Source organism: Crocuta crocuta, unplaced genomic scaffold (genome assembly GCF_008692635.1).
Source record: "Crocuta crocuta isolate KB4526 unplaced genomic scaffold, BGI_CrCroc_1.0 scaffold47, whole genome shotgun sequence".
Lineage (NCBI taxonomy): Eukaryota > Metazoa > Chordata > Mammalia > Carnivora > Hyaenidae > Crocuta > Crocuta crocuta.
The window spans coordinates 688,024-701,332 of NW_027531995.1; the positions used below are offsets into that span (position 1 = coordinate 688,024).

At 41.3% G+C, this 13,309-nt stretch overlaps 1 protein-coding gene across 1 annotated transcript in view; it reads left to right on the forward strand.

Moving 5' to 3' along the window:
- The window catches only part of DOCK4 (dedicator of cytokinesis 4), a 429,867-nt gene that overhangs the window by 390,276 nt on the left and 26,282 nt on the right, over positions 1 to 13,309 (forward strand). Inside the window, 6 exon segments of the mRNA XM_077775067.1 lie at positions 410 to 558; positions 2,064 to 2,150; positions 3,928 to 4,032; positions 8,911 to 9,052; positions 10,421 to 10,587; positions 13,218 to 13,304. Of these exon segments, the coding sequence (XP_077631193.1) occupies positions 410 to 558; positions 2,064 to 2,150; positions 3,928 to 4,032; positions 8,911 to 9,052; positions 10,421 to 10,587; positions 13,218 to 13,304 (737 nt within the window).

Consider the following 13,309-nt stretch of genomic DNA (forward strand, 5'->3'; position numbering starts at 1 on the left):
TTGGAAAATGCCCATAATCTCACCCCAAGGGATTTGCCAGTGAACTTCCCTAACAATCAAAGGCATGTCTATTTCTTTGAACCATCTCCAGTAAGATTTTATTAAACATTTTTATTAAGCCAGCAGCATGCAGGCATTGTAGAAAAAAGGAGGGATGGAAGAGAAGGCAAGAAAGAGAAAGAAGTGGGGGAGGGAATGAATACAGGGAGCTGAGAGAGGAAATACAAATCTCTGATAATTCTGTCTTCCAGGGGGAAATCATCACCTTCTTTTGCATGTATTCTGAACATTTTCTTCATTATCATGAAATTCAGAAAATATTTTTTCCAATCTGTTCTAAACCAACCCCATTCCAAGGGAAGTTGTTTGGGGTCCTGTCTTGATCATTGCCTTCCCACTTGGCTTGCAGAGGCTGCATACACTCTCCTATTATACGATGAGCTGCTGGAATGGTCTGACCGGCCCCTCCGGGAGTTCCTGACCTATCCCATGCAAACAGAATGGCAGCGCAAGGAACACCTGCATCTCGCCATCATCCAGAACTTTGACCGAGGCAAAGTAAGTGGCTCTACCCACCTGTGGCCCCACCCAGCGTGGTTGTATTGCTGTCATGTTGCCTTTCATTTCTAGAAATGGAAGGAGTGTGTTAAAATGCAGTGTGTTAAGATTTCCAGGTCCCACCCCTAGACAATCTGATTAGGTATGTCTGGCATGATGCAGGGGGTTTTGTGACTTTGATAAGGACTTGAGGAGATTCCACTGTGTACGAATTTGGGGCTATGCCTTGAGAAACACTAATCTGGAGGTTTTGACACTCAGATATTTAATTCTCCAAAAAAACATGTTATCACCCCTCATCTGCCTTCCCAAATTGGCATGCATTCAGCCCCATCCCCCTTTTTTTGTTTAAAGAATTTTATGGCATCCCGTCATATACTTAGAGATGCCATGGGCTCCTGAAAAATCTCACTGACCTCATGATGCCCGTTAGCACATTACCTCACTCCACCCCGTCTCCTTCAAGAGCTTGCAGTACCCTTTAAACAAAACTTATAAATCTGACCACAGTTGTTTATTTCATTTGAACATTTGGATACTTGGTGATACGTGTCTTAGATTTAAATCTGTGTTCCAAATTGTTACGTTAATAACAAGGAAATGCCTTTGTATACTCCTTCATTGAAGTTTCCATCTGTAGGATAAACTGTTATAAAATCTCCGCCTACTTATCTTGGCCCTTCCAAGGGGTTTGTGCTAGATTTGCAGTTACAGACTATGGCCCATGGGTCAAATGGCTCACTGCCTACTTCTGTCCTACCCACATTCTAAGAATTGCTTTTACATTTTTAAGTGTTTGAAAGGTACTATAAGAATATCTGACAGGTGAAAATTACGTAAAATTCACATTTCAGTGTCCAGAGATGACTGCTTTATTAGAACACAGACAGGCTTATCCATTGTGGGTGCTTTTGTGCTTTAACGGTGGAGTTGAGTAGTTGTGAAGAAGACTGTATGGCCCACCATGTCTGAATTATTTACTGTCTGGCCTTTTGCAGAAAAAGTTTGCTGACACTTGGGCTAGACGAAAGAATTTTTGCTTTTCTGTTGCCAATTAACCATCTGGGTTAGAGCGTCACAATTTACAAGTGCAATTGAGCCAAGCAAGGCATCCAGCTTGCCAGCTGTGGATAATTGGGCCTTAGGGGTCACTAGTAATTCCCTCCGTAGCACGGAGGGCCCATTTATTCATCTGCTTGGCCATTGTGCAACTGTAGTTATTTCAAGATGATGATTCTGAAATGACACCAGAAAATGTTTCTGTGCCATATGTTAATGCCTGTTCTGGTGGATCATGTTTTCTTACTTCCTAAAGATTTTTAATAATTTGCATGTTAAGTGCATGGTGTTATCAAGCTTAAAGTTGCAGTGATACTATTAAAGGTAGGTTATAAAGATTAAGAAGTAAGGCTTGATGATCTGAAAGCAGTTACACCTTGACCTCTGCGTGGCAATCAGTAAATGTTGTGGGATCACGAGCATTTATATCATGCATTTGTCCACAGTGTTGGGAGAATGGCATCATTTTGTGCCGGAAGATTGCAGAGCAGTATGAGAGTTACTATGACTACAGAAACCTGAGCAAGATGAGGGTAAGCTACCTGGATGCATCCTAACCAGGCTACGGCATCCTTTGTTCATTAGCTTTCCAGTATCCTTCTATGAAATTAACTTTGTGAGCATCTCGACATGTCTTGCAGAAAGCGTTTTTTAAGATAAGTCTTTCCTCTGAAGCATACTCAGCTATTTATACAGAGAAATAGCAAATGCTTTTGATTAATGCACAAAAGTGAGCCCCTGATCCATGCAAAAACATCACATCTGAAATATATAATCAAATCCATGATTAATTCTTTTAGTTTACTGACGAAAATCTCCCCACTGTTCGAAGAGCCTCTCACTTGTGCACAGATATCTGTAACGATATACCGTTCTTAGTCCCATCATATGCACAGCAAAACCGTAGAAATGGCTAGCTGACCCCTTTGTACGTGTTTGGGGGCCAAATTGTATACGTGTCAACTCTTGCCTCAGCAGTGTTTTATTCGCTACACTGAAACCAAGGTCTTAGTACCCAAGAGCTCAAGGAGTTCAATATTCTGTGTCCCTGAACGGATTGTTTTTGTCCCTTCTGCTCTTTTCAAATTCAAACAGGTCCCTCCTGCACTGTTAAGTCCTTATTCTTCAGTCATGAGTGTTTTGTGTCATCTTACAACACCTCAGCTCTTCAGGGTCTCTAAAATAGGAAGCAGATTATGATGTTCCCTTTTAATTCTGAGGTAGCAGTTGAAGAGATGATACTGTAAACCCTTAACAGCCTGTAAAATCCCATCCCCCACAAGTAACTCATTCAACTGCAGAAACCGGCCCTGTACTACTGGTGTAGTGTTTCAGGTCAGCAGTTCGTTGCTGTTTCTCCTAACACGAAACCCAAAGAGAAAAAACCTTGTTTTAACTTTAGTCCATCACGCTGGCTCTGGCAGGCACTGCAGTTTTATATAAAAACGTCGCTGTGCTTCCCTTGGCATACTGTCCCTGTAACAGAAGCGAGGTTACAATGTTTACCCGGGAGAGCCCGTGGGTACCATAGTCACTAAGATTTTTATAAACCCAAAGCATTACACTTCATGCCAACTGCTCTTTGGGGTGCTGTTACTGGGGGCAGAGGGAGGGGGGAAGTTTTCAAGTGCAATATTAGTCTTTCTCTATAACCCCTGGGGATGATAATATCATGAATGGAAAACTATAAGCTTTATGTGCTTCATAGTTCCAACATTGTCAGAGACACACTTAAGAGCTTTCAGCCCAGACAGCACTTTGCACTATGGGTCCCCTTTGGTTTAGTTTATCTCTGTCCAACCTGTGCAAGCTTGCACCTTCCAAATGTCCTGAACTACCACAACCAAGGAGAAACAGATCCACAGGTGAGTACATCTGGCACAAGAATTCTCCAGAAGGGTTTGGCCTGTAGTAGTTCTTTTTCTTTTTAATTCATGTCATTTTTTATTTAATTATGAAGAAAATATTTTCTTGATAGACTCTGTACATAGAAATTATTTTCTCTGGTAAGAACATATAATAAGATTTGATCCTTAAAAAGCAGGGTCAGAAACCATAGCCCGTGGACCTTGCACAACTGAAGTGTTGCAACAGGACGATATGGCCTGCAAAGCCTAGAATACTTATTCTCTGTCCATTTACAACATAAGTTTGTTGATCCCTGCCTTAAAGCATAGAAAGGGAGTGAAATCTTCTTTTCTGCAAACTACAGTGAAGTTCTTCTTTATGTAGAAGGAATATCCTCTTCAGTAAACAAGTAGAGCTGAAAGATGAGATAAAATTATTAGAGCTTCTCCTTTGCTTTCCTAGATGATGGAAGCCTCTTTGTACGACAAAATCATGGACCAGCAACGTCTTGAACCAGAGTTCTTCAGAGTTGGGTTTTATGGGAAGAAATTTCCATTTTTCTTAAGAGTAAGTTAATATACTGTTTAATTTGCTTTTATACTTCCAATATAGATATCCCAGTCAAGAAAACTAAGATGTCACTTAATTGTCATTAAGACAATTTTTTCCTTTTAGGACAATAATATTGTGAGATTTTCATTTAACTTTTTAGTTTACAGACACTGTACTAAATCCAGAAATCCTTGTTTTGAATAATTCTCCAAGTTATCAAACATTTATTTGATTTCTCATCCTAAATTTCTAAGGTGACTATATTTTATGAACAGCCTTTAGTAATTATAGTTGCTCCCCTGTGTGACTGATATTTACTGCTCTGTTGAGTCTGTGATTTCCATGTGGTTTGCGCTTGAGAAAAACGGCAGGCACTGCAGATGGCCTTCAACCCTGCAGCTCTGTGTCCTCTAGAAACTCCCTCCAGAATCATGGCAAGAGCCCAGTCACTGCTTTTGTGAAAACGTAAATGTCACTCAACCAAGAGATCCCATTTATTGCTAGTATAAACTCTTTCCACCAAGGAAAATCTTCCAGACATTCTAAGGTACCTAGTGGATCATAAAATATTTGACTCTATTCTTACCACGTTTCACATTGTGCCCAGTTGTTTAACACTTGAGTGTGTAACATACACTCACCTATATAAAAACATTGGTTGGGAGAGGAAAAGTTCCTCCCCAAGCAACCGAGAAGTATCTGGAATCACTTGTAAATTGAGTGAATTCATTACAAATGTTAAATCTCCACACACAAATAGTTTGGTATTTGTGTTGCCCTGAATCTTGCTTTAACTACCAGCATATATGAATGTGTGTAGGATGGGGGTACTTAAAGGAGAATGGAGAGGAGAAAGATTGGACTTCAATATTTGCCTAATAATCATTAACATATCCACCTCTTACAATGAAAGTTTTGTATGTATTTGTTTATTCATATATTTTTACATATAAAGTTTACATATATACATAGACACCAAATATAGATATAGGTATAGATTCCAAAATATCCAAACACCATAGGCAAAAATTCATTTTAGTATTACATGGAACAAAGACCGAAATGACAGGTTGATTGAAATGCCCGTATATTTTGGTGCCACGAAGACTCAGTAAAACCTCCTTGTTGGGTTCAAAGGGAGCCTACGTGATGGTGTACATGGCCCAGAGGTGGATGCTGCAGGTGGACTTAAGGGCAGAGGAAAGCTTGATTCTGGATCAAATACAGAGACAGGGTTAGAATTCTTGTTGACTTTGAAAGACTAAGTTTTATAAGTGGACATACTAGGTGTGGGACCATGATCAGCCCCCCACCCCTCCCCCGGCCAAGTGTACGTGGCCCGGATCCAGGTGGTGAGTGGAAAGCGGGCCATTCTTGGGGTGTGAGGGTGCAGGGGCTGGAGACCCCCCCAGGAGGGTCCAGACGTGACTCTGGTGCAACAGACCCCCTTCCTCTCTCAGCTCAAAATCAAGTGAAGTAAAAGATTATATTTTCTTCCACATCATACCCAGGGCTAATCAATCCATTATATACAGTGGGTACAATGTTTACATATATTTTAGATGGCCTACAAAAGTGTTTTAATTTCTTTTAAAGATCAGAAGGAAAAAATGAACTTCTTTGGTTGAAGAAAATGTTATATATTAAATTATATATCATACATTAGATTATTAGGTATATATTTGTCTTCATACCAAATCAGTCTCTCAGTATGACTTTTGGTATTTTTTATAGAGGAAGAGACCCCCAAAAGTCATATCGTGGCCCTGATCAAATTCTGAGTTCAGGTAGAAAGTACACTGTAAAGTACGCTCAATATTTATCTAGTAAATGAAACTGTGATCATTGGAAGTGTAGTTTTTAAAAAAAAAATAGAAGTAGTTTGGGAGCCACAGTTTTAAAAGGAATTTAGCAAATTAGAATACTGAATTGGTTAATAAAATAAATTTTGTTAGTTAATTAGAATAAATCAACCTATGTTATTAGTCTTTTCAAAACAGCATTTCTTGGAGCACCTGGGTAGCTCTGTCAGTTGCGTGTCTGACATCAGTGCAGGTCATGATCTCACAGGTCATGAGTTCAAGCGCCACATCGGGCTCTGTCCTGACAGCTCAGAGCCTGGAGCCTGCTTCAGATTCTGCATCTCCCTGTCCTCTACTACTTGCCCACTTGTACTCTGTCTCTCTCTCTCAAAAATAAATAAACATTTAAAAAAATATTTTAAACAACAAAACAAACAAAAACAACAGCTTTTCTAGATATAGATGACATTTTCTTCAAAATAAAGAGAAGGGTCACCCTCTATTGGTTTCTAAAGGGCACCACACCCTTCAGAATCATGGGGCTGGACCTCTTTTTAGAAAATCAGATTTCAGTCTGTCCTTCAATTTAAAAATACACAAATTTCAACATTAAAAATTTCTTCCTCATGGGGTGCCTGGGTGGCTCAGTAGGTTAAGCATCCACCTTCAGCTCAGGTCATGATCTCACGGTTCACTGGTTTGAGCCCCATGTAGGGCTCTGTGCTGACAGCATGGAGCCTGGAGCCTACTTCAGATTCTGTCTCCCTCCCTCTCTTCCCCTCCCTTACTCATGGTCTGTCTCTCTCGCTGTCTCTCTCTCTCTCTTTCTCTCTCTCTCAAAAATAAATAAACATTAAAAATTTGTTTAAATAAATAAATAAAAATTTCCTCTTCATGATCAATTTCAAGATAATTTTTCAAGTTGAAATAAGTTAAGACATATATGTAAGTGTATGTATGTAATACTACATGTTATATGATTCCATTTATATGAAATGTCTAGAACAGGCAAATCCATAGAAACAGAAAGTAGATTAGTGGTTGCCAGGGGCAGGGAGGTGGGGACCAGAGGAAACAGGGATTGGCTGCTAATGGGCACGAGTTTCTTTTTAAGGTAATGAAAATGTTCTCAAATTCAACAGTGGTGATGGTTGCTCTATGAATATACTAAAAACCTTCAAAAGGGTGTATTTTATGTTATGTGAATTATCTCAAAGCTATGATGAAAAAAGTATTGATTGGGGAAATGTTTAATTCTTTTTTATTACTTGACAACTCAAATATCAGATGCCAAGTTTATTTTTATTTCAGAATGACTTTTTAACACCATTAAATTATTATATGTTTAGAATAACCTCTGGTTTTACAACCTGCTGTAAGATATAAGCATTGCTGTAAAATGTTGCAGTTATTGGAACAGTCAAATACTTGTTTTGGGACTTCTGTCATATGCAGGAATATATTTATATACATATATATAGTTTTATCAAGAAAATTTATTATCTTTTGAGGTAGAATTTTAAAAAATACATAGCATCACAAAGTATGCTGTCTTTTATCTAGAAAGTTTTAAATCTGGGATTTTGGGCGGGGGAGATTTGTAGGTAGTCTGCCTTAGCCTGTATTTCAATCTACCAGAGGATCGCAATTTATTTGGCGGTCTGTGAGGAATTGTGGCAGGTTTTCAGACCTACGCCCTGCTCTTTCCTCTGTTTGCCTCCACCTGCCATTTCTCGGCTATAACCCTGAGCCCCCTGCCCCCTGGTTTCTAACTTCCTCCAGGTGACTCAGAGTTTTTCCTTAGAGGATTTTGTGTAATTCTAGGAATCTCATCAAGCTGAGAATCTTTGAGAACCTTGGGCCTTAGCTCCCTGAGACCATGAACCATGCCTTCTTTCTCTTAGAGAACTTCAGGGCATATTACCTTCAACCTTTCGTGGTCCCGGTAGAAGCTAGGAGTTTTTTCTGCATGTACCCCCATGTTCACTGGAGACAGAGCTCAGGCCTTGGTCTCACACCTGAGTTTGAATCTAGTGCACGCGACCAAAGTACATAAAGATCTTGATCTTTGATTCTCAATTATAAAATGGGACAGGATGTGGAAATGACCACCTCCCCCCACGTTTGTTGGGGTTAAATAAGATATATCCAGAGTGCCTGGTCAGTGACTGTTTTCAACAGTTGTAACTTCATTGTCATTTAACTGTCAGGAAGAGTTTGCTCATATCTAACCATGAAGGTACTTTCCAGAAATCTGCCCATCTTTCCAGCTCTCTAGCCTACCTCAAGGATAACTTCACCATTTTTTTTTTTACCTGAATGAGAGACAGTCCCAGCCCACAGAATAGTTACATATATTGTAAAGCAAAACAAATAAACAACAACAACAAAACAAAACAGAAAAAAATATGCCCAACATTTAGCAAGGCCCTAAAAATCCTAAATCTGAGCTTGGGCCAGTTAACAAGACTCTTGGCTACAGGAAGCCAAGCCCAGTTGGTCATGGCAGGGAGGTTTCCCATTCCAGCCCTGCTGAGAGCAGGAATACACAGAGGCGTAGTCTTCCTTTTTTCCATGCCAGAATCCAGTGTTGAGGATCCAGTGTTGATCTCACACTTTTATTAAAAAGCCACACTATGACTTTTATTAAAAAATACAATAACATGCATTTTTGGAGATTGCATTTATTTTCTTTTCCTCCAAATTGAATTTACCCACCAAACTCATATCTCTAACACATGTGCTCATTAGCATTTACAGAGAAATGATTGCTTTGTTTTATACTTCGATGCTCTGAGAATCAAACGCTTCTTTGCATCTCATGCACACAAACTGGAGAGAGCAGCACATGCTCCCAAGTCTTATCAAAAGCAGTAGGAAGTGAAGCTCGTGATCCTTGCCCTGCAGTTTTCATATTTGGACAAATTTTTCAGACTGTGTCAGTGTTTTGGAGTCTTGTTGTTGTTGTTACAATCTATGGATGGGGGGGCATATGCTCACTTAGTGCCAGTGCCCTATTTTTTGGCTTCTCTCCGTAATTAATGCATTCAATTATATAGCTCTAATTTCTTTTTTTTTATTTCATCTGCAGAATAAGGAGTTTGTGTGTCGAGGGCATGACTACGAAAGGCTAGAGGCCTTTCAGCAGAGAATGCTCAATGAGTTCCCCCACGCCATCGCCATGCAGCACGCCAACCAGCCTGACGAGACCATCTTCCAGGCGGAAGCTCAGTGTATCCACACCTGGGAGGGGCTGCAGTGAGTGCAGTTAGAGCCGCACTTTCGTGCACGGCTCTTCAGCCTCTGGCCCCCTTTGCCATAGCCGTGTTCTCACTCTCCCTCCTGCTCATCATCTGGATGTTAGCTTAGCTCCTTCTGAACAGAATTGCTCTAGTTATTATCACAATGTCAGTTGAAAGGAAATCCCTTAAGGATTCTGGTAGAGAATTTTTTCCTTTCAATTAAAACTTTTCTGTATCTCAAGCCTGCTTTAAAAGCTCCTTTTAATGATTTCCCTTAGAGTAATTTTCCTCCACTATATCCTGTGGAAACTGCTTCAGTTCGCGGAAATGATAATGTTATATTTACTGGCACATATCACTCACCCTCTTTTCCCATGATACTTTTGTCCTGGAAGGAAGGGAAGAGAAGGAGGTACCTTCTGTCTTTGGGGGAACTCTTAGCCATGACATCCTAGACAGCCTTTAGTGATTGCTATGTAATTGACACTCCCATTGTCTAAATACAAAGAATTTAGTTGAAATTACACAAGCATCAGAGACAAAGGGAACTCACCCCAGCACTCCTGTGTGATGGCTTCTGTCTCTTCCCGAAACTTACAGTCATAAAGAAAACAAGAAACTCCCACTAATAACTATGGATGCCATTTCAGGTAGAAAGTAAAATGCCACAGAAGCAAGAAATTCCATAAGGGAAAAGATTTTGCTGTCCTTCTTAGGATGAAAAGAGAAGAAGGTAAACGTACCAGTAAATATGATACCCCTCTAATGTAATTTTTTAAATATTAACTATAGCAACGATACTCTGCTTATTAGTAGAAAATTTGGGAGAGTGATAGCTTAAGTGTGGGAAGGCTGGAGACACAGAGCACCACACATGTAAATATAAATCACTGCCACAGCTTGTTACTGTCTTTGGTCATGGTTGCATAGGTATTTATATGTTATTATACAAATAAATTAAGAGGGGACATGTGGAGACAAATGATAAGAGTGTCTCTTAAACAAGGATTACAGTTAATACAATTCTGAGTACCTAAGATCTAAGCCATTCCCATTCACCCACACCAAAAAAGAAAGAAAGAAGAAAACAAATCAGTGATAAATAAATTCACAAGTTACTGGCATTTTAAACGGATACTTTGTCAGGATCACCTATCTAAAACTAGTTCAAGGCCTGTAGTTGGAGAAATAATTTGTTGTCAACTGAATCTTGACTCCTCCTTAGCAATTTTAAAATGACTTCGGCCCAGTGGAAACACCAGATTGTTACCCATCTTCTTCTCTCTGCCACAGTTCAGCTTGAGCCAGATTTCCGTGGAGTTTGCCAAGTCGGTTTCCTCCTTGACTTTTTAATCCCAGATTTACAGATATATGCTGTGACTCCCATTCCGGAGAGCCAGGAGGTGCTGCAGAGGGAGGGCGTTCCAGACAACATCAAAAGTTTCTATAAAGTGAATCATATCTGGAAATTCCGCTATGACAGACCATTTCACAAGGGCACTAAAGATAAAGAGAATGAATTCAAGGTATCGTGCAGTTCTCTTACATGTGGTTTTCTGTGAGCATCTTGGGACAAGCCCCTCGATAAATATTTACTCAGAATAGAGTCAAGTGAAAGAACCAGGAAGGATGAGAAATCACTTTGTCTTATCGATCTCAAATTCTCCTGTGTATCAGAGTGGATCAGAACTCTGAATCAGGAATCCTGGTAGCCAGCAGGAATCCTCAGTAGGTCTGAGAAGAAGCCCTGGAAGCAGCTTTTTTGTGACAGTGCTGGTGGTCCTCAGACCGGCCTCTGAGATGTCATGACTGAGCTCAGCCCTCTCATTCATTCATATAGAACCCACTGTGGGGACCTCAGGATATTTGTTCTCAGATACCGGAGACCACAGGGAGTAAAGAATGCTTAATCAATGGGGGGAAAGAAGATTCTGAGACAGGGAGCAGTAGAAAATTTCTCTGTGATCTTCTGCTTTTTCTTGTTAGAATGGTGTGTCATTAGGACTTCTGAGAAGACACAGGGGAAAAGCAAACCACAGGCTCCTCGCATGTGCCGCTCCATTGTGAATAGTTTCAATATGCCTTGCCTTCTGGAGCTCCCTCTGGCTGCCTCTGAGCTCCGCTGGGGGAAAGGGGCAAGTTGGTCCCACAGACACATTATAATCTCCTTTCCTCAACAGTGACAAGGCAAGACCAGATAGAGTCCCCATTAGTCACTTTTCCCCTCATACACAGAATGCAAATCAAGCCTATTATTGTGGGTTATTTGGCTTAGCTTCTTTCATCACACAGTCTCTCCTTAAGCTGGGAAACATTCTCCTAACACTGTTAGTAATGATTGTCTGATCTTAACTCCCCTTGTGGCCTCCACCTAGGTGCCGGTTCCCAGTGTGCCCAGCAGTAGCTCCAGGAATTAGGCATGGCCACTTTGTGGTGTTGTGATGGGCCTTGACACAGAGCCGCCCTCTGTGCAGAGGTCTGATGGGTGAAATATCCAGGCAAAGAAGCTATGGGAAGACAGTAGTGGGGTGTTCCCGAAAAGATCCATGAGCATTTTCTAGTCCTTTTGGATACTTAAAGTTTTCTTTGTGTCTCCCCAAACCTATTAGTGATCATTAGTGTAATGCTGTAGTTTTCACTGCAGTCGTTCACACTGAAGAGAAAGTCAGAGATCCAGTGCAGTCAGGCAGTTGACTTGCTCAGAGTCACATTCTAATTACCCATACACCCCACACTGCAGCCCACACCTTCCAGCACCTTCTCCCTTGCATTTTCTGCTACACCACATTTCCTCATGGCTATTACTTTAAGTATTTATCAGTGTTATAGCAGCCCTCCTAGAAAATGATGATAAATCTGGCTCCTTCTTCCTGTGCCGACAGCCCTCGGCATCTGGCTACAAACTGCCCCTCCAGAGCCTCATCTACACCACAGCCCACTCGCCCACCCTCCCTCTCAGCTCCTGCGACATTGAACTTCTCTTCTCCATCTCCTGCCGTGCCCTTTCGCAAGGCTGCTTCCTGCTGCCTGTGGTGCTCCCCCCACCTTCCTCCGCCTGGCGAACTCCTACTCACTCTTCAGCATTCCGCTCACGTGTCACCTCCTCTGAGAAGTGCTGTTCTCCTCCCACAGAATGAGGTGCCTGCCTGCTTCCTTCTGCTTCCTCCAGCACCTCCAGCTTGCCTTTCTCTTTGCCCTGAGCCCTTCACCACCAGAAGGCTTCCAGCCACTGTCCCAGGGACTCTGCTGGATTTGTTTCAGTAGATCGTGGCTGACAACGAAGAAATTCTCCCGTTTTTTGTTGTTGTTGAATACGTGGCACTATTTCAGGGATTTTGTAAAGCTTATCATTCTCTTGAGAATATACTTTGTTTAAATAAGAAAAATGAGGCATGGATACAGAAACATGGTTGACGAAAGCGAAATCTGTCCTCAACAGCAGCTCTTAACAAGGCGGCCATGGCTTCATGTGTCATGGGAATGCTCTTCCTGACCAGCGGAAGCCTCCACTCTTTAAATACAGATCCTCCTGGGTGGTGGCATTTCAAACGTGCATGAGGAAGTGTGACACGGTGAGGAGGTCAGAAGTTCTAGTGGGGAGGGTCTGTGCTGGCTCTACAGGTAGCCAGAACGTACCTCTGAGCAGGTCACATTGCCTCCTTGATGCCTAGTGTCCTCATCCTTGAAAATAGAAACATGGAGCTCCATGATTCCCCCTGGGCCTTTCCTCCTTTAGGATGTTGTTATTCTGATCCTGTGTTGACTAGCTGATACTGTTACCCCCTCCAGATAGAAATGACAAGCCTCAAGACATGAAGGAGTGAAGAGAGTTTAAATTGGAATCTGAAAGAAATTGCAAAGGAAATAATGGGATGGCCTGTTATTCTATTTTAAGCTTGCTGTCTGAAGTAGATCATTTATTGCACACAGGAAAAAGTGTCAGACAACATAGAATGGAATTATTAACATAGCTTCAGCGATACCTTATGTGGTAGCTTCTTGAGTGTGAAGGGATTGCCCACGTGCTAGAATGAATACTAAGGAAAAGCTTACAGAAATCAGCAAACCTGACCAAATTGAATGGCAAACATTAGTCATAGCTCAGTAGCTAGAAAGAAGGGACACTTGGGGATTTAATTTGTTTTGTATTCCGTAGAGCCTCTGGGTGGAGAGAACATCATTATACTTGGTGCAGAGTTTACCTGGAATTTCCCGCTGGTTTGAAGTGGAAAAGCGTGAAGTGGTAAG